General features: G+C 43.2%; 1 protein-coding gene across 2 annotated transcripts in view; it reads right to left on the reverse strand.

The window, feature by feature from the left end:
• Positions 1 to 24,561, reverse strand: part of MEI1 (meiotic double-stranded break formation protein 1) — a 501,764-nt gene that overhangs the window by 465,938 nt on the left and 11,265 nt on the right. For both annotated transcript variants that reach the window (XM_068254993.1, XM_068254992.1), the window contains exon 2: positions 21,418 to 21,541. In XM_068254993.1, the coding sequence (XP_068111094.1) occupies positions 21,418 to 21,541 (124 nt within the window). The remainder of the gene's footprint in view (positions 1 to 21,417; positions 21,542 to 24,561) is intronic.

The following is a 24,561-nucleotide window of genomic DNA, read 5'->3' on the forward strand; positions in this document are numbered from 1 at the left end:
ATGTATTCAGCACTGTATTATAAGCCTGTTCCTGGTAAGTAAGCATGTATACAGCGCTGTATCATAAGCCTGTTCCTGGTAAGTAAGCATGTATACAGCGCTGTATTATAAGCCTGTTCCTGGTAAGTACGCATGTATACAGCGCTGTATTATAAGCCTGTTCCTGGTAAGTAAGCATGTATTCAGCACTGTATTATAAGCCTGTTCCTGGTAAGTAAACATGTATACAGCACTGTATCATAAGCCTCTTCCTGGTAAGTAAGCATGTATACAGCACTGTATTATAAGCCTGTTCCTGGTAAGTAAGCATGTATACAGCGCTGTATTATAAGCCTGTTCCTGGTAAGTAAACATGTATACAGCGCTGTATCATAAGCCTGTTCCTGGTAAGTAAACATGTATTCAGCACTGTATCATAAGCCTGTTCCTGGTAAGCATGTATACAGCGCTGTATTATAAGCCTGTTCCTGGTAAGTAAGCATGTATACAGCACTGTATTATAAGCCTGTTCCTGGTAAGTAAGCATGTATTCAGCGCTGTATTATAAGCCTGTTCCTGGTAAGTAAGCATGTATACAGCGCTGTATTATAAGCCTGTTCCTGGTAAGTAAGCATGTATACAGAACTGTATTATAAGCCTGTTCCTGGTAAGTAAGCATGTATACAGCACTGTATTATAAGCCTGTTCCTGGTAAGTAAGCATGTATACAGCGCTGTATCATAAGCCTGTTCCTGGTAAGTAAGCATGTATACAGCACTGTATTATAAGCCTCTTCCTGGTAAGTAAGCATGTATACAGCGCTGTATCATAAGCCTGTTCCTGGTAAGTAAGCATGTATACAGCACTGTATCATAAGCCTGTTCCTGGTAAGTAAACATGTATACAGCGCTGTATCATAAGCCTGTTCCTGGTAAGTAAACATGTATACAGCACTGTATCATAAGCCTGTTCCTGGTAAGTAAGCATGTATACAGCACTGTATTATAAGCCTGTTCCTGGTAAGTAAGCATGTATACAGCGCTGTATTATAAGCCTCTTCCTGGTAAGTAAGCATGTATACAGCGCTGTATTATAAGCCTGTTCCTGGTAAGTAAACATGTATACAGCACTGTATCATAAGCCTGTTCCTGGTAAGTAAGCATGTATACAGCACTGTATTATAAGCCTCTTCCTGGTAAGTAAGCATGTATACAGCGCTGCATTATAAGCCTGTTCCTGGTAAGTAAGCATGTATACAGCGCTGTATTATAAGCCTGTTCCTGGTAAGTAAGCATGTATACAGCACTGTATCATAAGCCTGTTCCTGGTAAGTAAGCATGTATACAGCACTGTATCATAAGCCTGTTCCTGGTAAGTAAGCATGTATACAGCGCTGTATTATAAGCCTGTTCCTGGTAAGTAAGCATGTATTCAGCACTGTATTATAAGCCTGTTCCTGGTAAGTAAGCATGTATACAGCACTGTATCATAAGCCTGTTCCTGGTAAGTAAGCATGTATACAGCACTGTATTATAAGCCTGTTCCTGGTAAGTAAACATGTATACAGCACTGTATTATAAGCCTGTTCCTGGTAAGTACGCATGTATTCAGCACTGTATCATAAGCCTGTTCCTGGTAAGTAAGCATGTATTCAGCACTGTATTATAAGCCTGTTCCTGGTAAGTAAGCATGTATACAGCGCTGTATTATAAGCCTGTTCCTGGTAAGTAAACATGTATACAGCACTGTATCATAAGCCTGTTCCTGGTAAGTAAACATGTATACAGCACTGTATTATAAGCCTGTTCCTGGTAAGTAAACATGTATACAGCGCTGTATCATAAGCCTGTTCCTGGTAAGTAAACATGTATACAGCGCTGTATCATAAGCCTGTTCCTGGTAAGTAAACATGTATACAGCGCTGTATCATAAGCCTGTTCCTGGTAAGTAAGCATGTATACAGCGCTGTATTATAAGCCTGTTCCTGGTAAGTAAGCATGTATACAGCGCTGTATCATAAGCCTGTTCCTGGTAAGTAAGCATGTATACAGCGCTGTATTATAAGCCTGTTCCTGGTAAGTAAACATGTATACAGCACTGTATTATAAGCCTGTTCCTGGTAAGTAAGCATGTATACAGCACTGTATCATAAGCCTGTTCCTGGTAAGTAAGCATGTATACAGCACTGTATTATAAGCCTGTTCCTGGTAAGTAAGCATGTATACAGCGCTGTATTATAAGCCTGTTCCTGGTAAACATGTATACAGCACTGTATTATAAGCCTGTTCCTGGTAAGTAAACATGTATACAGCACTGTATTATAAGCCTGTTCCTGGTAAGTAAGCATGTATACAGCGCTGTATCATAAGCCTGTTCCTGGTAAGTAAGCATGTATACAGCGCTGTATTATAAGCCTGTTCCTGGTAAGTAAACATGTATACAGCACTGTATTATAAGCCTGTTCCTGGTAAGTAAACATGTATACAGCGCTGTATCATAAGCCTGTTCCTGGTAAGTAAACATGTATACAGCGCTGTATCATAAGCCTGTTCCTGGTAAGTAAACATGTATACAGCGCTGTATCATAAGCCTGTTCCTGGTAAGTAAGCATGTATACAGCGCTGTATCATAAGCCTGTTCCTGGTAAGTAAGCATGTATACAGCACTGTATCATAAGCCTGTTCCTGGTAAGTAAGCATGTATACAGCGCTGTATTATAAACCTGTTCCTGGTAAGTAAGCATGTATACAGCACTGTATCATAAGCCTGTTCCTGGTAAGTACGCATGTATACAGCACTGTATCATAAGCCTGTTCCTGGTAAGTAAGCATGTATACAGCGCTGTATCATAAGCCTGTTCCTGGTAAGTAAACATGTATACAGCGCTGTATCATAAGCCTGTTCCTGGTAAGTAAACATGTATACAGCGCTGTATCATAAGCCTGTTCCTGGTAAGTAAGCATGTATACAGCGCTGTATCATAAGCCTGTTCCTGGTAAGTAAGCATGTATACAGCACTGTATTATAAGCCTCTTCCTGGTAAGTAAGCATGTATACAGCGCTGTATTATAAACCTGTTCCTGGTAAGTAAGCATGTATACAGCACTGTATCATAAGCCTGTTCCTGGTAAGTACGCATGTATACAGCACTGTATCATAAGCCTGTTCCTGGTAAGTAAGCATGTATACAGCGCTGTATCATAAGCCTGTTCCTGGTAAGTAAACATGTATACAGCGCTGTATCATAAGCCTGTTCCTGGTAAGTAAACATGTATACAGCGCTGTATCATAAGCCTGTTCCTGGTAAGTAAGCATGTATACAGCACTGTATCATAAGCCTGTTCCTGGTAAGTAAGCATGTATTCAGCACTGTATTATAAGCCTGTTCCTGGTAAGTAAGCATGTATACAGCACTGTATTATAAGCCTGTTCCTGGTAAGTAAGCATGTATACAGCGCTGTATCATAAGCCTGTTCCTGGTAAGTAAGCATGTATTCAGCACTGTATTATAAGCCTGTTCCTGGTAAGTAAACATGTATACAGCACTGTATCATAAGCCTGTTCCTGGTAAGTAAACATGTATTCAGCACTGTATCATAAGCCTGTTCCTGGTAAGTAAGCATGTATACAGCGCTGTATCATAAGCCTGTTCCTGGTAAGTAAGCATGTATACAGCGCTGTATCATAAGCCTGTTCCTGGTAAGTACGCATGTATACAGCACTGTATTATAAGCCTGTTCCTGGTAAGTACGCATGTATACAGCACTGTATCATAAGCCTGTTCCTGGTAAGTAAACATGTATTCAGCACTGTATCATAAGCCTGTTCCTGGTAAGTAAACATGTATACAGCGCTGTATCATAAGCCTGTTCCTGGTAAGTAAACATGTATACAGCACTGTATCATAAGCCTGTTCCTGGTAAGTAAACATGTATTCAGCACTGTATCATAAGCCTGTTCCTGGTAAGTAAGCATGTATACAGCGCTGTATCATAAGCCTGTTCCTGGTAAGTAAGCATGTATACAGCGCTGTATCATAAGCCTGTTCCTGGTAAGTAAGCATGTATACAGCACTGTATCATAAGCCTGTTCCTGGTAAGCATGTATACAGCACTGTATTATAAGCCTGTTCCTGGTAAGTAAACATGTATACAGCGCTGTATTATAAGCCTGTTCCTGGTAAGTAAGCATGTATACAGCGCTGTATTATAAGCCTGTTCCTGGTAAGTAAGCATGTATACAGCACTGTATTATAAGCCTGTTCCTGGTAAGTACGCATGTATACAGCACTGTATCATAAGCCTGTTCCTGGTAAGTAAGCATGTATACAGCACTGTATCATAAGCCTGTTCCTGGTAAGTAAGCATGTATACAGCACTGTATTATAAGCCTGTTCCTGGTAAGTACGCATGTATACAGCACTGTATCATAAGCCTGTTCCTGGTAAGTAAGCATGTATACAGCACTGTATCATAAGCCTGTTCCTGGTAAGTAAACATGTATTCAGCACTGTATCATAAGCCTGTTCCTGGTAAGTAAGCATGTATACAGCGCTGTATTATAAGCCTGTTCCTGGTAAGTAAGCATGTATACAGCGCTGTATCATAAGCCTGTTCCTGGTAAGTAAACATGTATACAGCACTGTATCATAAGCCTGTTCCTGGTAAGTAAGCATGTATACAGCACTGTATTATAAGCCTGTTCCTGGTAAGTAAGCATGTATACAGCACTGTATTATAAGCCTGTTCCTGGTAAGTAAGCATGTATACAGCACTGTATCATAAGCCTGTTCCTGGTAAGTAAGCATGTATACAGCGCTGTATCATAAACCTGTTCCTGGTAAGTAAGCATGTATACAGCGCTGTATTATAAGCCTGTTCCTGGTAAGTAAGCATGTATACAGCGCTGTATTATAAGCCTGTTCCTGGTAAGTAAGCATGTATACAGCGCTGTATTATAAGCCTGTTCCTGGTAAGTAAACATGTATACAGCGCTGTATTATAAGCCTGTTCCTGGTAAGTAAACATGTATACAGCGCTGTATCATAAGCCTGTTCCTGGTAAGTAAACATGTATACAGCACTGTATCATAAGCCTGTTCCTGGCAAGTAAGCATGTATACAGCACTGTATCATAAGCCTGTTCCTGGTAAGTAAGCATGTATACAGCACTGTATTATAAGCCTGTTCCTGGTAAGTAAGCATGTATACAGCGCTGTATTATAAGCCTGTTCCTGGTAAGTAAGCATGTATACAGCGCTGTATTATAAGCCTGTTCCTGGTAAGTAAGCATGTATACAGCGCTGTATTATAAGCCTGTTCCTGGTAAGTAAACATGTATACAGCACTGTATTATAAGCCTGTTCCTGGTAAGTACGCATGTATACAGCACTGTATTATAAGCCTGTTCCTGGTAAGTAAGCATGTATACAGCACTGTATCATAAGCCTGTTCCTGGTAAGTAAGCATGTATACAGCACTGTATCATAAGCCTGTTCCTGGTAAGTAAGCATGTATACAGCGCTGTATTATAAGCCTGTTCCTGGTAAGTAAACATGTATACAGCGCTGTATCATAAGCCTGTTCCTGGTAAGTAAACATGTATACAGCACTGTATCATAAGCCTGTTCCTGGTAAGTAAGCATGTATACAGCACTGTATCATAAGCCTGTTCCTGGTAAGTAAGCATGTATACAGCACTGTATTATAAGCCTGTTCCTGGTAAGTAAGCATGTATACAGCGCTGTATTATAAGCCTGTTCCTGGTAAGTAAGCATGTATACAGCGCTGTATTATAAGCCTGTTCCTGGTAAGTAAGCATGTATACAGCGCTGTATTATAAGCCTGTTCCTGGTAAGTAAACATGTATACAGCACTGTATTATAAGCCTGTTCCTGGTAAGTACGCATGTATACAGCACTGTATTATAAGCCTGTTCCTGGTAAGTAAGCATGTATACAGCACTGTATCATAAGCCTGTTCCTGGTAAGTAAGCATGTATACAGCACTGTATCATAAGCCTGTTCCTGGTAAGTAAGCATGTATACAGCGCTGTATCATAAACCTGTTCCTGGTAAGTAAGCATGTATACAGCGCTGTATTATAAGCCTGTTCCTGGTAAGTAAGCATGTATACAGCGCTGTATTATAAGCCTGTTCCTGGTAAGTAAGCATGTATACAGCGCTGTATTATAAGCCTGTTCCTGGTAAGTAAACATGTATACAGCGCTGTATTATAAGCCTGTTCCTGGTAAGTAAACATGTATACAGCACTGTATTATAAGCCTGTTCCTGGTAAGTAAGCATGTATACAGCGCTGTATTATAAGCCTGTTCCTGGTAAGTAAGCATGTATACAGCGCTGTATCATAAGCCTGTTCCTGGTAAGTAAACATGTATACAGCACTGTATCATAAACCTGTTCCTGGTAAGTAAGCATGTATACAGCGCTGTATTATAAGCCTGTTCCTGGTAAGTAAGCATGTATACAGCACTGTATTATAAGCCTGTTCCTGGTAAGTAAGCATGTATACAGCGCTGTATCATAAGCCTGTTCCTGGTAAGTAAACATGTATACAGCGCTGTATTATAAGCCTGTTCCTGGTAAGTAAGCATGTATACAGCGCTGTATCATAAGCCTGTTCCTGGTAAGTAAGCATGTATACAGCACTGTATCATAAGCCTGTTCCTGGTAAGTAAGCATGTATACAGCGCTGTATTATAAGCCTGTTCCTGGTAAGTAAGCATGTATACAGCACTGTATTATAAGCCTGTTCCTGGTAAGTAAACATGTATACAGCACTGTATCATAAGCCTGTTCCTGGTAAGTACGCATGTATACAGCGCTGTATTATAAGCCTGTTCCTGGTAAGTAAGCATGTATACAGCACTGTATCATAAGCCTGTTCCTGGTAAGTAAGCATGTATACAGCACTGTATCATAAGCCTGTTCCTGGTAAGTAAACATGTATACAGCGCTGTATCATAAGCCTGTTCCTGGTAAGTAAGCATGTATACAGCGCTGTATCATAAGCCTGTTCCTGGTAAGTAAGCATGTATACAGCGCTGTATTATAAGCCTGTTCCTGGTAAGTAAGCATGTATACAGCACTGTATTATAAGCCTGTTCCTGGTAAGTAAGCATGTATACAGCGCTGTATTATAAGCCTGTTCCTGGTAAGTAAGCATGTATACAGCACTGTATCATAAGCCTGTTCCTGGTAAGTAAGCATGTATACAGCACTGTATCATAAGCCTGTTCCTGGTAAGTAAACATGTATACAGCGCTGTATCATAAGCCTGTTCCTGGTAAGTAAGCATGTATACAGCGCTGTATCATAAGCCTGTTCCTGGTAAGTAAGCATGTATACAGCACTGTATCATAAACCTGTTCCTGGTAAGTAAGCATGTATACAGCACTGTATTATAATCCTGTTCCTGGTAAGTAAGCATGTATACAGCACTGTATTATAAGCCTGTTCCTGGTAAGTAAACATGTATACAGCAATGTATTATAAGCCTGTTCCTGGTAAGTAAGCATGTATACAGCGCTGTATCATAAGCCTGTTCCTGGTAAGTAAGCATGTATACAGCACTGTATCATAAGCCTGTTCCTGGTAAGTAAGCATGTATACAGCACTGTATCATAAGCCTGTTCCTGGTAAGTAAGCATGTATACAGCACTGTATCATAAGCCTGTTCCTGGTAAGTAAGCATGTATACAGCACTGTATCATAAGCCTGTTCCTGGTAAGTAAGCATGTATACAGCACTGTATCATAAGCCTGTTCCTGGTAAGTAAGCATGTATACAGCACTGTATCATAAGCCTGTTCCTGGTAAGTAAGCATGTATACAGCACTGTATCATAAGCCTGTTCCTGGTAAGTAAGCATGTATACAGCACTGTATTATAAGCCTGTTCCTGGTAAGTAAGCATGTATACAGCGCTGTATCATAAGCCTGTTCCTGGTAAGTAAGCATGTATACAGCACTGTATCATAAGCCTGTTCCTGGTAAGTAAGCATGTATACAGCACTGTATCATAAGCCTGTTCCTGGTAAGTAAGCATGTATACAGCGCTGTATCATAAGCCTGTTCCTGGTAAGTAAGCATGTATACAGCACTGTATCATAAGCCTGTTCCTGGTAAGTAAGCATGTATACAGCACTGTATCATAAGCCTGTTCCTGGTAAGTAAGCATGTATACAGCGCTGTATCATAAGCCTGTTCCTGGTAAGTACGCATGTATACAGCACTGTATCATAAGCCTGTTCCTGGTAAGTAAGCATGTATACAGCACTGTATCATAAGCCTGTTCCTGGTAAGTAAGCATGTATACAGCGCTGTATTATAAGCCTGTTCCTGGTAAGTAAGCATGTATACAGCACTGTATTATAAGCCTGTTCCTGGTAAGTAAACATGTATACAGCGCTGTATCATAAGCCTGTTCCTGGTAAGTAAACATGTATACAGCACTGTATTATAAGCCTGTTCCTGGTAAGTAAGCATGTATACAACACTGTATCATAAGCCTGTTCCTGGTAAGTAAGCATGTATACAGCACTGTATCATAAGCCTGTTCCTGGTAAGTAAGCATGTATTCAGCACTGTATCATAAGCCTGTTCCTGGTAAGTAGGCATGTATACAGCACTGTATTATAATCCTGTTCCTGGTAAGTAAGCATGTATACAGCGCTGTATTATAAGCCTGTTCCTGGTAAGTAAACATGTATACAGCGCTGTATCATAAGCCTGTTCCTGGTAAGTAAACATGTATACAGCACTGTATTATAAGCCTGTTCCTGGTAAGTAAGCATGTATACAGCGCTGTATCATAAGCCTGTTCCTGGTAAGTAAGCATGTATACAGCACTGTATTATAATCCTGTTCCTGGTAAGTAAGCATGTATACAGCGCTGTATTATAAGCCTGTTCCTGGTAAGTAAACATGTATACAGCGCTGTATCATAAGCCTGTTCCTGGTAAGTAAACATGTATACAGCACTGTATTATAAGCCTGTTCCTGGTAAGTAAGCATGTATACAGCGCTGTATCATAAGCCTGTTCCTGGTAAGTAAGCATGTATACAGCGCTGTATTATAAGCCTGTTCCTGGTAAGTAAGCATGTATACAGCACTGTATCATAAGCCTGTTCCTGGTAAGTAAACATGTATACAGCACTGTATCATAAGCCTGTTCCTGGTAAGTAAGCATGTATTCAGCACTGTATCATAAGCCTGTTCCTGGTAAGTAAGCATGTATACAGCGCTGTATTATAAGCCTGTTCCTGGTAAGTAAGCATGTATACAGCACTGTATCATAAGCCTGTTCCTGGTAAGTAAACATGTATACAGCACTGTATCATAAGCCTGTTCCTGGTAAGTAAGCATGTATTCAGCACTGTATCATAAGCCTGTTCCTGGTAAGTACGCATGTATACAGCGCTGTATTATAAGCCTCTTCCTGGTAAGTAAGCATGTATACAGCGCTGTATCATAAGCCTGTTCCTGGTAAGTAAGCATGTATACAGCACTGTATCATAAACCTGTTCCTGGTAAGTAAGCATGTATACAGCACTGTATTATAATCCTGTTCCTGGTAAGTAAGCATGTATACAGCACTGTATCATAAGCCTGTTCCTGGTAAGTACGCATGTATACAGCACTGTATTATAAGCCTGTTCCTGGTAAGTAAACATGTATACAGCACTGTATCATAAGCCTGTTCCTGGTAAGTAAGCATGTATACAGCGCTGTATCATAAGCCTGTTCCTGGTAAGTAAGCATGTATACAGCACTGTATCATAAGCCTGTTCCTGGTAAGTAAGCATGTATACAGCACTGTATCATAAGCCTGTTCCTGGTAAGTACGCATGTATACAGCACTGTATCATAAGCCTGTTCCTGGTAAGTACGCATGTATACAGCACTGTATCATAAACCTGTTCCTGGTAAGTAAACATGTATACAGCACTGTATTATAAGCCTGTTCCTGGTAAGTAAGCATGTATACAGCACTGTATTATAAGCCTGTTCCTGGTAAGTAAACATGTATACAGCGCTGTATTATAAGCCTGTTCCTGGTAAGTAAGCATGTATACAGCGCTGTATTATAAGCCTGTTCCTGGTAAGTAAGCATGTATACAGCACTGTATTATAAGCCTGTTCCTGGTAAGTAAGCATGTATACAGCACTGTATCATAAGCCTGTTCCTGGTAAGTAAACATGTATACAGCGCTGTATCATAAGCCTGTTCCTGGTAAGTAAACATGTATACAGCGCTGTATCATAAGCCTGTTCCTGGTAAGTAAGCATGTATACAGCGCTGTATTATAAGCCTGTTCCTGGTAAGCATGTATACAGCGCTGTATTATAAGCCTGTCCCTGGTAAGTAAGCATGTATACAGCGCTGTATTATAAGCCTGTTCCTGGTAAGTAAGCATGTATACAGCGCTGTATTATAAGCCTGTTCCTGGTAAGTAAGCATGTATACAGCGCTGTATTATAAGCCTGTTCCTGGTAAGTAAGCATGTATACAGCGCTGTATTATAAGCCTGTTCCTGGTAAGTAAGCATGTATACAGCGCTGTATTATAAGCCTGTTCCTGGTAAGTAAGCATGTATACAGCGCTGTATTATAAGCCTGTTCCTGGTAAGTAAGCATGTATACAGCGCTGTATTATAAGCCTGTTCCTGGTAAGTAGGCATGTATACAGCACTGTATTATAAGCCTGTTCCTGGTAAGTAAGCATGTATACAGCGCTGTATTATAAGCCTGTTCCTGGTAAGTAAGCATGTATACAGCGCTGTATTATAAGCCTGTTCCTGGTAAGTAAGCATGTATACAGCGCTGTATTATAAGCCTGTTCCTGGTAAGTAAACATGTATACAGCGCTGTATCATAAGCCTGTTCCTGGTAAGTAAGCATGTATACAGCGCTGTATCATAAGCCTGTTCCTGGTAAGTAAGCATGTATACAGCACTGTATCATAAGCCTGTTCCTGGTAAGTAAACATGTATACAGCGCTGTATCATAAGCCTGTTCCTGGTAAGTAAGCATGTATACAGCGCTGTATCATAAGCCTGTTCCTGGTAAGTAAGCATGTATACAGCACTGTATCATAAGCCTGTTCCTGGTAAGTAAGCATGTATACAGCACTGTATTATAAGCCTGTTCCTGGTAAGTAAGCATGTATTCAGCGCTGTATTATAAGCCTGTTCCTGGTAAGTAAGCATGTATACAGCGCTGTATCATAAGCCTGTTCCTGGTAAGTACGCATGTATACAGCACTGTATCATAAGCCTGTTCCTGGTAAGTACGCATGTATACAGCACTGTATCATAAGCCTGTTCCTGGTAAGTAAGCATGTATACAGCACTGTATCATAAGCCTGTTCCTGGTAAGTAAACATGTATACAGCGCTGTATCATAAGCCTGTTCCTGGTAAGTAAGCATGTATACAGCGCTGTATCATAAGCCTGTTCCTGGTAAGTAAACATGTATACAGCACTGTATTATAAGCCTGTTCCTGGTAAGTAAGCATGTATACAGCACTGTATTATAAGCCTGTTCCTGGTAAGTAAGCATGTATTCAGCGCTGTATTATAAGCCTGTTCCTGGTAAGTAAACATGTATACAGCACTGTATTATAAGCCTGTTCCTGGTAAGTAAGCATGTATACAGCACTGTATCATAAGCCTGTTCCTGGTAAGTAAACATGTATACAGCACTGTATTATAAGCCTGTTCCTGGTAAGTAAGCATGTATACAGCACTGTATCATAAGCCTGTTCCTGGTAAGTAAGCATGTATACAGCACTGTATCATAAGCCTGTTCCTGGTAAGTACGCATGTATACAGCACTGTATCATAAGCCTGTTCCTGGTAAGTACGCATGTATTCAGCACTGTATTATAAGCCTGTTCCTGGTAAGTAAACATGTATACAGCGCTGTATCATAAGCCTGTTCCTGGTAAGTAAACATGTATACAGCACTGTATCATAAGCCTGTTCCTGGTAAGTAAGCATGTATACAGCACTGTATCATAAGCCTGTTCCTGGTAAGTAAGCATGTATTCAGCACTGTATCATAAGCCTGTTCCTGGTAAGTAAGCATGTATACAGCGCTGTATCATAAGCCTGTTCCTGGTAAGTAAGCATGTATACAGCACTGTATTATAAGCCTGTTCCTGGTAAGTAAACATGTATACAGCGCTGTATCATAAGCCTGTTCCTGGTAAGTAAACATGTATACAGCACTGTATCATAAGCCTGTTCCTGGTAAGTAAGCATGTATACAGCACTGTATCATAAGCCTGTTCCTGGTAAGTAAGCATGTATACAGCACTGTATCATAAACCTGTTCCTGGTAAGTAAGCATGTATACAGCACTGTATCATAAACCTGTTCCTGGTAAGTAAGCATGTATACAGCACTGTATCATAAGCCTGTTCCTGGTAAGTAAGCATGTATACAGCACTGTATCATAAGCCTGTTCCTGGTAAGTAAGCATGTATACAGCACTGTATCATAAACCTGTTCCTGGTAAGTAAGCATGTATACAGCGCTGTATCATAAGCCTGTTCCTGGTAAGTAAGCATGTATACAGCACTGTATCATAAACCTGTTCCTGGTAAGTAAACATGTATACAGCACTGTATTATAAGCCTGTTCCTGGTAAGTAAGCATGTATACAGCGCTGTATCATAAACCTGTTCCTGGTAAGTAAGCATGTATACAGCACTGTATTATAAGCCTGTTCCTGGTAAGTAAGCATGTATACAGCGCTGTATTATAAGCCTGTTCCTGGTAAGTAAGCATGTATACAGCACTGTATTATAAGCCTGTTCCTGGTAAGTAAGCATGTATACAGCACTGTATCATAAGCCTGTTCCTGGTAAGTAAGCATGTATACAGCGCTGTATTATAAGCCTGTTCCTGGTAAGTAAGCATGTATACAGCACTGTATCATAAGCCTGTTCCTGGTAAGTAAGCATGTATACAGCGCTGTATTATAAGCCTGTTCCTGGTAAGTAAGCATGTATACAGCACTGTATCATAAGCCTGTTCCTGGTAAGTAAGCATGTATACAGCACTGTATCATAAGCCTGTTCCTGGTAAGTAAGCATGTATACAGCGCTGTATTATAAGCCTGTTCCTGGTAAGTAAGCATGTATACAGCGCTGTATCATAAGCCTGTTCCTGGTAAGTAAGCATGTATACAGCACTGTATTATAAGCCTGTTCCTGGTAAGTAAACATGTATACAGCACTGTATTATAAGCCTGTTCCTGGTAAGTAAGCATGTATACAGCGCTGTATCATAAGCCTGTTCCTGGTAAGTAAACATGTATACAGCACTGTATCATAAGCCTGTTCCTGGTAAGTACGCATGTATACAGCACTGTATTATAAGCCTGTTCCTGGTAAGTACGCATGTATACAGCACTGTATTATAAGCCTGTTCCTGGTAAGCATGTATACAGCGCTGTATTATAAGCCTGTTCCTGGTAAGTAAACATGTATACAGCACTGTATTATAAGCCTGTTCCTGGTAAGTAAGCATGTATACAGCACTGTATTATAAGCCTGTTCCTGGTAAGTAAGCATGTATACAGCACTGTATTATAAGCCTGTTCCTGGTAAGTAAGCATGTATACAGCGCTGTATTATAAGCCTGTTCCTGGTAAGTAAGCATGTATACAGCGCTGTATTATAAGCCTGTTCCTGGTAAGTAAACATGTATACAGCACTGTATTATAAGCCTGTTCCTGGTAAGTAAGCATGTATACAGCGCTGTATTATAAGCCTGTTCCTGGTAAGTAAGCATGTATACAGCACTGTATCATAAGCCTGTTCCTGGTAAGTAAGCATGTATACAGCGCTGTATCATAAACCTGTTCCTGGTAAGTAAGCATGTATACAGCACTGTATCATAAGCCTGTTCCTGGTAAGTAAGCATGTATACAGCACTGTATCATAAGCCTGTTCCTGGTAAGTAAACATGTATACAGCACTGTATCATAAGCCTGTTCCTGGTAAGTACGCATGTATACAGCGCTGTATTATAAGCCTGTTCCTGGTAAGTAAACATGTATACAGCACTGTATCATAAGCCTGTTCCTGGTAAGTAAGCATGTATACAGCGCTGTATCATAAGCCTGTTCCTGGTAAGTAAGCATGTATACAGCGCTGTATTATAAGCCTGTTCCTGGTAAGTAAGCATGTATACAGCGCTGTATTATAAGCCTGTTCCTGGTAAGTAAGCATGTATACAGCGCTGTATTATAAGCCTGTTCCTGGTAAGTAAACATGTATACAGCACTGTATTATAAGCCTGTTCCTGGTAAGTAAGCATGTATACAGCACTGTATCATAAGCCTGTTCCTGGTAAGTAAGCATGTATACAGCACTGTATCATAAGCCTGTTCCTGGTAAGTACGCATGTATACAGCGCTGTATTATAAGCCTGTTCCTGGTAAGTAAACATGTATACAGCACTGTATTATAAGCCTGTTCCTGGTAAGTAAGCATGTATTCAGCACTGTATTATAAGCCTGTTCCTGGTAAGTAAACATGTATACAGCGCTGTATCATAAGCCTGTTCCTGGTAAGTAAACATGTATACAGCGCTGTATCATAAGCCTGTTCCTGGTAAGTAAACATGTATTCAGCACTGTATCATAAGCCTGTTCCTGGTAAGTAAACATGTATACAGCGCTGTATTATAAGCCTGTTCCTGGTAAGTAAGCATGTATACAGCACTGTATTATAAGCCTGTTCCTGGTAAGTAAACATGTATACAGCGCTGTATCATAAGCCTGTTCCTGGTAAGTAAACATGTATTCAGCACTGTATCATAAGCCTGTTCCTGGTAAGTAAGCATGTATACAGCGCTGTATTATAAGCCTGTTCCTGGTAAGTAAGCATGTATACAGCACTGTATTATAAGCCTGTTCCTGGTAAGTAAGCATGTATACAGCACTGTATTATAAGCCTGTTCCTGGTAAGTAAGCATGTATACAGCACTGTATTATAAGCCTGTTCCTGGGAAGTAGGCATGTATACAGCGCTGTATTATAAGCCTGTTCCTGGTAAGTAAGCATGTATACAGCACTGTATTATAAGCCTGTTCCTGGTAAGCATGTATACAGCGCTGTATTATAAGCCTGTTCCTGGTAAGTAAGCATGTATACAGCGCTGTATTATAAGCCTGTTCCTGGGAAGTAGGCATGTATACAGCGCTGTATTATAAGCCTGTTCCTGGTAAGTAAGCATGTATACAGCACTGTATTATAAGCCTGTTCCTGGTAAGTAAGCATGTATACAGCGCTGTATTATAAGCCTGTTCCTGGTAAGTAAACATGTATACAGCGCTGTATTATAAGCCTGTTCCTGGTAAGTAAGCATGTATACAGCACTGTATTATAAGCCTGTTCCTGGTAAGTAAACATGTATACAGCACTGTATCATAAGCCTGTTCCTGGTAAGTAAGCATGTATACAGCACTGTATTATAAGCCTGTTCCTGGTAAGTAAGCATGTATACAGCACTGTATTATAAGCCTGTTCCTGGTAAGTAAGCATGTATACAGCACTGTATTATAAGCCTGTTCCTGGTAAGTTAGCATGTATACAGCACTGTATCATAAGCCTGTTCCTGGTAAGTAAGCATGTATACAGCACTGTATTATAAGCCTGTTCCTGGTAAGTAAGCATGTATACAGCGCTGTATTATAAGCCTGTTCCTGGTAAGTAAACATGTATACAGCGCTGTATTATAAGCCTGTTCCTGGTAAGTAAACATGTATACAGCACTGTATTATAAGCCTGTTCCTGGTAAGTAAGCATGTATACAGCACTGTATCATAAGCCTGTTCCTGGTAAGTAAACACATATACAGCACTGTATTATAAGCCTGTTCCTGGTAAGTAAACATGTATACAGCGCTGTATTATAAGCCTGTTCCTGGTAAGTAAACATGTATACAGCGCTGTATTATAAGCCTGTTCCTGGTAAGTAAACATGTATACAGCACTGTATTATAAGCCTGTTCCTGGTAAGTAAGCATGTATACAGCACTGTATTATAAGCCTGTTCCTGGTAAGTAAGCATGTATACAGCACTGTATCATAAACCTGTTCCTGGTAAGTAAGCATGTATACAGCACTGTATTATAAGCCTGTTCCTGGTAAGTAAGCATGTATACAGCGCTGTATTATAAGCCTGTTCCTGGTAAGTAAGCATGTATACAGCACTGTATTATAAGCCTGTTCCTGGTAAGTAAGCATGTATACAGCGCTGTATCATAAGCCTGTTCCTGGTAAGTAAGCATGTATACAGCACTGTATCATAAGCCTGTTCCTGGTAAGTAAACACATATACAGCACTGTATTATAAGCCTGTTCCTGGTAAGTAAGCATGTATACAGCACTGTATTATAAGCCTGTTCCTGGTAAGTAAGCATGTATACAGCACTGTATCATAAGCCTGTTCCTGGTAAGTAAGCATGTATACAGCGCTGTATTATAAGCCTGTTCCTGGTAAGTAAGCATGTATACAGCACTGTATTATAAGCCTGTTCCTGGTAAGTAAGCATGTATACAGCGCTGTATCATAAGCCTGTTCCTGGTAAGTAAGCATGTATACAGCGCTGTATCATAAGCCTGTTCCTGGTAAGCATGTATACAGCGCTGTATTATAAGCCTGTTCCTGGTAAGTAGGCATGTATACAGCGCTGTATTATAAGCCTGTTCCTGGTAAGTAAGCATGTATACAGCGCTGTATTATAAGCCTGTTCCTGGTAAGTAAGCATATACTGAGCGCGCTCAAGATGGCAGCCTCTCCTTTTACCTGCTCCACACCTTGTCTCGGCTCTGGGAAGCATTAATCACATATATGCACAGAAGGAACAAAAATACTTACAGATTCTGCACCATGAAATCTCTGGCTACAACTGGAACCTTCTGGGAAACGTGGAAGTTTATGGATGGCTAAGTTACAAGCTGGATTGTACTCACCATGAAAGTCCTGTGTAGCTGACCTTGGTTTTGGAGTCCTGCATGGGATTGGGAAGCTGATAATCCACACAAACAAACAAAAGCCTTCTCTACTCCTACAAGGACACACAATGGAATAGGATTTCTCCACCTGGATACTCATGAGGTCCACAGCTTCAAACAAACCAACACAATAAAAAGCATGTCCATGCAACACAGCAAGCAGATCTCCTACCTTCCCAAGTCCTCTTCCCAAGGTAAGGGAATTCATCCTCCTTCCTCAAACAGCAGTAATATCTTTCAGCTGGCAATCCGTTTTTGCAGACTGTACAAATACTTTAACCTGCCTGGCGTTCTATTAAGATCGCCAGGCAGGCTGCGGGAGGGTTTTTTTTTAATAAAAAAAAAACTATTTCATGCAGCCAACTGAAAGTTGGCTGCATGAAAGCCCACTAGAGGGCGCTCCGGAGGCGATCTTTCGATCGCCTCCGGCGCCCAGAATAAACAAGGAAGGCCGCAATGAGCGGCCTTCCTTGTTTTGCTTACATCGTCGCCATAGCGACGAGCGGAGTGACGTCATCGACGTCAGCCGACGTCCTGACGTCAGCCGCCTCCGATCCAGCCCTTAGCGCTGGCCGGAACTTTTTGTTCCGGCTACGCTGGGCTCAGGCGGCTAGGGGGGCCCTCTTTCGCCGCTGCTCGCGGCGGATCGCCGCAGAGCGGCGGCGATCAGGCAGCACACGCGGCTGGCAAAGTGCCGGCTGCGTGTGCTGCTTTTTATTTGAGCCAAATCGGCCCAGCAGGGCCTGAGCGGCAGGCTCCGGCGGTACTGGACGAGCTGAGCTCGTCCAGACCGCCCAGCAGGTTAAATGCATTCAGAGGCTGAAATTATATTGACTCCATTGCCTTTCTAAGTGAACCTTAGTAGGCCCCATGCTTCTGCATATCAATGGAATTTTCACACCTATTCTAGCAGATTCTGAAGGCCAGCATTTGCTTTTGTCTTCCCCCCACTGATAAACAACAACAATCAAAGGAAGAGCTTACTTAACCCATTCCTTCCCAAAGAGCAATGTTAATCTATACAGCCAGCTTCTTACTATCTCTCAGGCCATTGAGAGCTGCATCTCACATTGGAAAAAAACAAGCTAATTTGCTGCAATCTCTAGGGATTTTAAATAAAACGCACAGAGGTAAAAAAGGCGACCAGGCCCATAAAAAGTGCCACACTCAGTCTCAGTCCAACTTCAGGGACCCAGGTCCATTCAAAGAAAAGAACTTTCCAGCGATCTCTAGTGATGTGTACTGGAAATCAGAGGCTGAAAGTAGCAGAAGTTACCATGTCCCTAGTCAGAGATGCAGTCACACCCCGGCAGTGAACCCAGTCGCCATTGCTAAGCCCCATGCAGTCACTGCATTGCTCTGCAATGCCCGCTCTATAAACAATAAGACAGCCATTATTGCGGACCTTATTCAGACATGCGATTTTTCATGCATCACTGAAACCTGGATTGATGCCAATGCAGGCCCCACATTGGAAGCAACCATCCCATACAATTACTCAGTCCTAAGTGAGGGAAGACGAGACCGCAGAGGAGGGGGTGTAGCAATTTGTGGCAAAACAACTCTGCAGCTCAGGGCCCTGAATGTTGGCTCAACAAAGTCCTTTGAATGTATAGGTGCCCAGATCTCAGCTGGTAAAGGCTTCAAAATTTTAGTGGTTTATCGTCCCCCCGGAGATGCTGACCCTTTCCTACAGGAATTCCCAGAACTTCTGGCCATGCTGGCTCTGTCTTATCCGAGATGGATCATCCTTGGTGACTTCAACATCCGGGCTGATAACACTCAATCACAAGATGCAAATGAACTAATAAATCTCATGGGTGGACTAGGCTTCACACAAGTTGTAAAATCAGCTACCCACAGAGGAGGGCATACGCTAGACTTACTGTTCCACCTTGGAATGGACATTAGTAACATAACAGTAACCCCAGTGGTGTGGTCAGACCATCACATAATACAGTTTACTATTGAACATCACCCCATCAAGCAGCTCCCTAAAGAAACAATCAAAACCCGTCCCCTGAGTAAATTAACACCGGAGAGGATAACTGCCAACCTGGATTTTACAAATCTGATCCACAGTCAAATGGACCCAAACTCTCTAGTAACCCAGTACAACAACACGATATATGAAACACTTGACAGTATTGCCCCATGGCGCACCAAATCAGCAACCAAAAAGCAGAAAGCTAATTGGTTTGACAAAACCATCATGGATCTAAAAAAGAAAGGGCGCAGACTAGAAAGACAGTGGCGTAAATCAGGGACTGGGGAGCACAAATCTAGCCTAGTTCAACACCTCAGACAATACCAACAAGCAATAACCAAGAAAAAATCAGACTTTATCTCGCACAAAATATCTACAGCCAACAACAGAGCTGCTCAACTCTTCCACACAGTGGAATCACTCTGCAATCCTTCCTGCCTAAAAGCCCCAACCACATACTCCAGGGAAAGGTGTGAAGAATTCTCTGCCTTCTTCACAAACAAGGTGTCTACCATCCGTGCCAGCATTACACCAACAACATCAATTGACCACTGGACGTTGCATATGCCTACTACCGTACCACCATGGCAAGTCTTTGACACTCTGAGTGTAGAAGATTTTGGAATTCTCATTCAAAGTCTCCGCCCCACTACCTGCGACCTGGATCCTGGCCCAACTGGATCCTTAATGCAGTGCCCAGCGCTGTTCAGGCCAGCACTTCACAAAATCACTCAGTGCTCCTTGCAAAGTGGACTTTTCCCAGAAGAACTAAAGAAAGCAATCATAAAACCCCTCCTGAAGAAACCTTCACTAGATCCTGATTCTGTAACCAACTACAGACCTGTGGCGAACTTACCATTCCTATCAAAAGTTATCGAGAAAGCAGTCGCCAACCAGCTAGAAGCCAGGCTTACAGATAACAACATCTTTGATACTTTTCAGTCAGGATTCAGGAAAAGGCACAGCACTGAAACAGCATTAGTCCGAGTAATGAATGATCTACTTACTGCAAGGGACAAGGGTGATTGCTCAATTCTGATTCTTCTTGACTTGTCAGCAGCATTTGATACTGTGGACCATGAAATACTAATCCAGCGACTGAAGAATTACTGTGGCCTAAGGGGTACTGTTCTTAGCTGGTTTCAGACCTTCCTATCTGGCAGGACACAGCAAGTATGTCTGGGCACACACTACTCTAATCCAGTGCCACTTGCCTATGGAGTTCCACAGGGTTCTGTACTATCACCATTACTCTTTGCAGTCTACATGCTCCCACTGGGCAAAATAATCCAGAACTATGGTTTAGGATACCATTGTTATGCAGATGACACACAACTGTATCTGTCCTTCAAGCCTGGCACCCAAGACCCATCAGCATCCATAAATGCGTGTCTAGTGGATTTACAAAATTGGATGAACACCAGCTGGCTGAGGCTGAACTCTGACAAAACAGAGGTGTTGGTGGTAGGTGGTCCACACATGATGGATAAAGTTCAAAACGCTCACCACCTCAAACTAGCAATTGGGGGAGATACTGTACAGTATAAAGACTCTGTGCGAAACCTTGGGGTGATCCTGGATGGAAATCTAAAACTCAGACAGCAGGTATCAGCTGTCGTCAAGTCTTCCTTCTTCCATCTAAGAAATATAGCGAAAATCAAACACCTTATCCCAGCTGAAGACCTACCTGCCCTGGTTCACGCATTTGTATCCTCCCGCCTAGACTACTGCAACGCCCTGTTCATCGAATCTACAGAAAAGGTTCTGCGCCCCTTACAGCTAGTACAGAATGCTGCAGCCAGACTCCTAGCCAATGCCCCCCGCAGCTCACACATCACCCCAGTACTGCAAACTCTTCACTGGTTGCCAGTAAAATGGAGAATCAATTTTAAGATCTGCCTGCTGACATTCAAGGCTCTACACCACATGGGACCCAAATACATAGCGGATCTATTGGAACGTTATGCCCCTCCACGCACCCTCCGCTCTGCCAACAAGATGAAGCTGGTTATTCCCAGGATACACTTAACATTTGGTGCTCGGGCCTTTTCCTATGCAGCCCCTACTCTATGGAACTCACTTCCACAATCAGTACGAGAGGCTCCTTCTCTGGACAGCTTTAAAAAAAAGGCTAAAAACTCACCTCTTTTCCCTAGCCTTTGAGACTGCATAATGCAGGGTCACAGCGCTTTGAGTCCCCAGGGAGAAAAGCGCTATATAAATATTATTGTTATTGTTATTGTTGATGTATACAGCACTGTATTATAAGCCTGTTCCTGGTAAGTAAGCATGTATACAGCGCTGTATTATAAGCCTGTTCCTGGTAAGTAAGCATGTATGACTGCTCAATAACATTAACATAAAGCAGCATTGCATTGAATGTTGGGTGTGGCTGGCATACCTAGCAGCTGGCCAATGAAATGAGCGCAGATTCTTCCATCACTCAGCAGCAGACCGGACACTGCGGTGGGATTCTTCTCCAAACACGCCCGGAACACAGACAGCACATGCTTCTTCCGCACTGCCTGAAAAATACAGCATAAAATGATACACAAGCCTATGCAGAGCTGGGAAGGGGTCGGTGTACCTAACTTTAACCTCTTGAGAAGCACAGGTTTACACCCCCCTGGTGACCAGGCCATTTATTTATAATTCAGAAATTCCACACTTTTTTATTGCTCGTCCATACAACTTACCACCAAAATTATTTTACCTCCTTTTCTTGCCACTAATGGGGAATTTTTTTTTTTTTAAATCCTTTTTTTTTTTAAATTTCCCTCCCTCGCCCCTAAATGGTCCTGACTGCGATCCTTACACTATACTAGTGAAGATCACAATCAGCTAATTCCATGTACGTATAATTTTGCATACATTTTCACAATTACGCCTATACATAATTACGATTTGCAGCTCTGGCCTAACACTGCTAGTGCCTATAGAGCACCCCTAGTGGCTGCAGCTCTGGCCTTACACTGCTACTGCCTATAGAGTGCCCCCTAGTGGCTGCAGCTCTGGCCTAACACTGCTACTGCCTATAGAGCGCCCCCTAGTGGCTGCAGCTCTGGCCTAACACTGCTACTGCCTATAGAGCGCCCCCTAGTGGCTGCAGCTCTGGCCTAACACTGCTACTGCCTATAGAGCGCCCCCTAGTGGCTGCAGCTCTGGCCTAACACTGCTACTGTCTATAGAGCGCCCCCTAGTGGCTGCAGCTCTGGCCTAACACTGCTACTGCCTATAGAGCGCCCCCTAGTGGCTGCAGCTCTAGCATAACACTGCTACTGCCTATAGAGCGCCCCCTAGTGGCTGCAGCTCTGGCCTAACACTGCTGCTACCTATAGAGCGCCCCCTAGTGGCTGCAGCTCTGGTCTAACACTGCTACTGCCTATAGAGCACCCCCTAGTGGCTGCAGCTCTGGCCTAAAACTGCTACTGCCTATAGAGCGCTCCCTAGTGGCTGCAGCTCTGGCCTAACACTGCTACTGCCTATAGAGCGCCCCCTAGTGGCTGCAGCTCTGGTGTAACACTGCTACAGCCTATAGAGCTCCCTCTAGTGGCTGCAGCTCTGTACTAACACTGCTACTGCCTATAGAGCGCCCCCTAGTGACTGCAGCTCTGGCCTAACACTGCTACTGTCTATAGAGCGCCCCCTAGTGGCTGCAGCTCTTGCCTAACACTGCTAGTACCTATAGAGCACCCACTAGTGGCTGCAGCTCTGGCCTAACACTGCTACTGCCTATAGAGCGCCCCCTAGTGGCTGCAGCTCTGGTCTAACACTGCTACTGCCTATAGAGCACCCCCTAGTGGCTGCAGCTCTGGCCTAACACTGCTACTGCCTATAGAGCGCCCCCTAGTGGCTGCAGCTCTGGCCTAACACTGCTACTGCCTATAGAGCGCCCCCTAGTGGCTGCAGCTCTGGCCTAACACTGCTACTACCTATAGAGCGCCCCCTAGTGGCTGCAGTTCTGGTCTAACACTGCTACTGCCTATAGAGCACCCCCTAGTGGCTGCAGCTCTGGCCTAACACTGCTACTGCCTATAGAGCGCTCCCTAGTGGCTGCAGCTCTGGCCTAACACTGCTACTGCCTATAGAGCGCCCCCTAGTGGCTGCAGCTCTGGTGTAACACTGCTACAGCCTATAGAGCTCCCTCTAGTGGCTGCAGCTCTGGTCTAACACTGCTACTGCCTATAGAGCACCCCCTAGTGGCTGCAGCTCTGGCCTAACACTGCTACTGCCTATAGAGCGCTCCCTAGTAGCTGCAGCTCTGGCCTTACACTGCTACTGCCTATAGAGCGCTCCCTAGTGGCTGCAGCTCTGGCCTAACACTGCTACTGCCTATAGAGCGCCCCCTAGTGGCTGCAGCTCTGGTCTAACACTGCTACTGCCTATAGAGCACTCCCTAGTGGCTGCAGCTCTGGCCTAACACTGCTACTGCCTATAGAGCACCCCCTAGTGGCTGCAGCTCTGGCCTAACACTGCTACTGCCTATGGAGCGCCCCCTAGTGGCTGCAGCTCTGGTCTAACACTGCTACTGCCTATAGAGCACCTCCTAGTGGCTGCACCTCTGGCCTAACACTGCTACTGCCTATAGAGCGCCCCCTAGTGGCTGCAGCTCTGGCCTAACGCTGCAACTGCCTATAGAGCGCCCCCTAGTGGCTGCAGCTCTGGCCTATCACTGCTACTGCCTATAGAGCGCCCCCTAGAGGCCGCAGCTCTGGCCTAACACTGCTACTGTCTATAGAGCACACCCTACAGGTGCTTTGAGTCCACCAGGAGAAAAGTTAATATACAAATACTGAATTATTACTACCAATATAATATATAAATATGATTTTGGCATACCTCCCAAATTTTTGAGATAAGAAAAAAATTTATTACTTTATGATTCAGACTACACTGGCCATTTCTATCCTGTTTTATTTTCCTTCATTTCAACAGAAATAAGAAATGTATCAATTTACATTGATCCTGAAGTGACATTAAAATAAATAAACCAATACTTAGCTATGGAGAGGGGAGGCTCTGAGTCCTATAGATCCTTCTCGTTCCTTTCATGGTCCCCTCATTCTAGTGCGGGCTCCCCCATTCAAATCTCCCACCGCAGGAGGCTTCAGACCCCGAGTGCTCCTGAAGACAGGCAGCTCTGTACTGTGCATGAGCGAGAGCCATCGGTCAGAGCCTAACAGGGGAGCCAGCCTGCGCATGAGCGAGAGCCATCGGTCAGAGCCTGCTAACAGGGGATCCAGCCTTCGCATGAGCGAGAGCCATCGGTCAGAGCCTGCTAACAGGGGATCCAGCCTGCGCATGAGCGAGAGCCATCGGTCAGAGCCTGCTAACAGGGGATCCAGCCTGTGCATGAGCGAGAGCCATCGGTCAGAGCCTAACAGGGGAGCCAGCCTGTGCATGAGCGAGAGCCATCGGTCAGAGCCTGCTAACAGGGGAGCCAGCCTGCGCATGAGCGAGAGCTATCGGTCAGAGCCTGCTAACAGGGGATCCAGCCTGTGCATGAGCGAGGCCCATCGGTCAGAGCCTGCTAACAGGGGAGCCA

Source organism: Hyperolius riggenbachi, chromosome 9 (genome assembly GCF_040937935.1).
Source record: "Hyperolius riggenbachi isolate aHypRig1 chromosome 9, aHypRig1.pri, whole genome shotgun sequence".
Lineage (NCBI taxonomy): Eukaryota > Metazoa > Chordata > Amphibia > Anura > Hyperoliidae > Hyperolius > Hyperolius riggenbachi.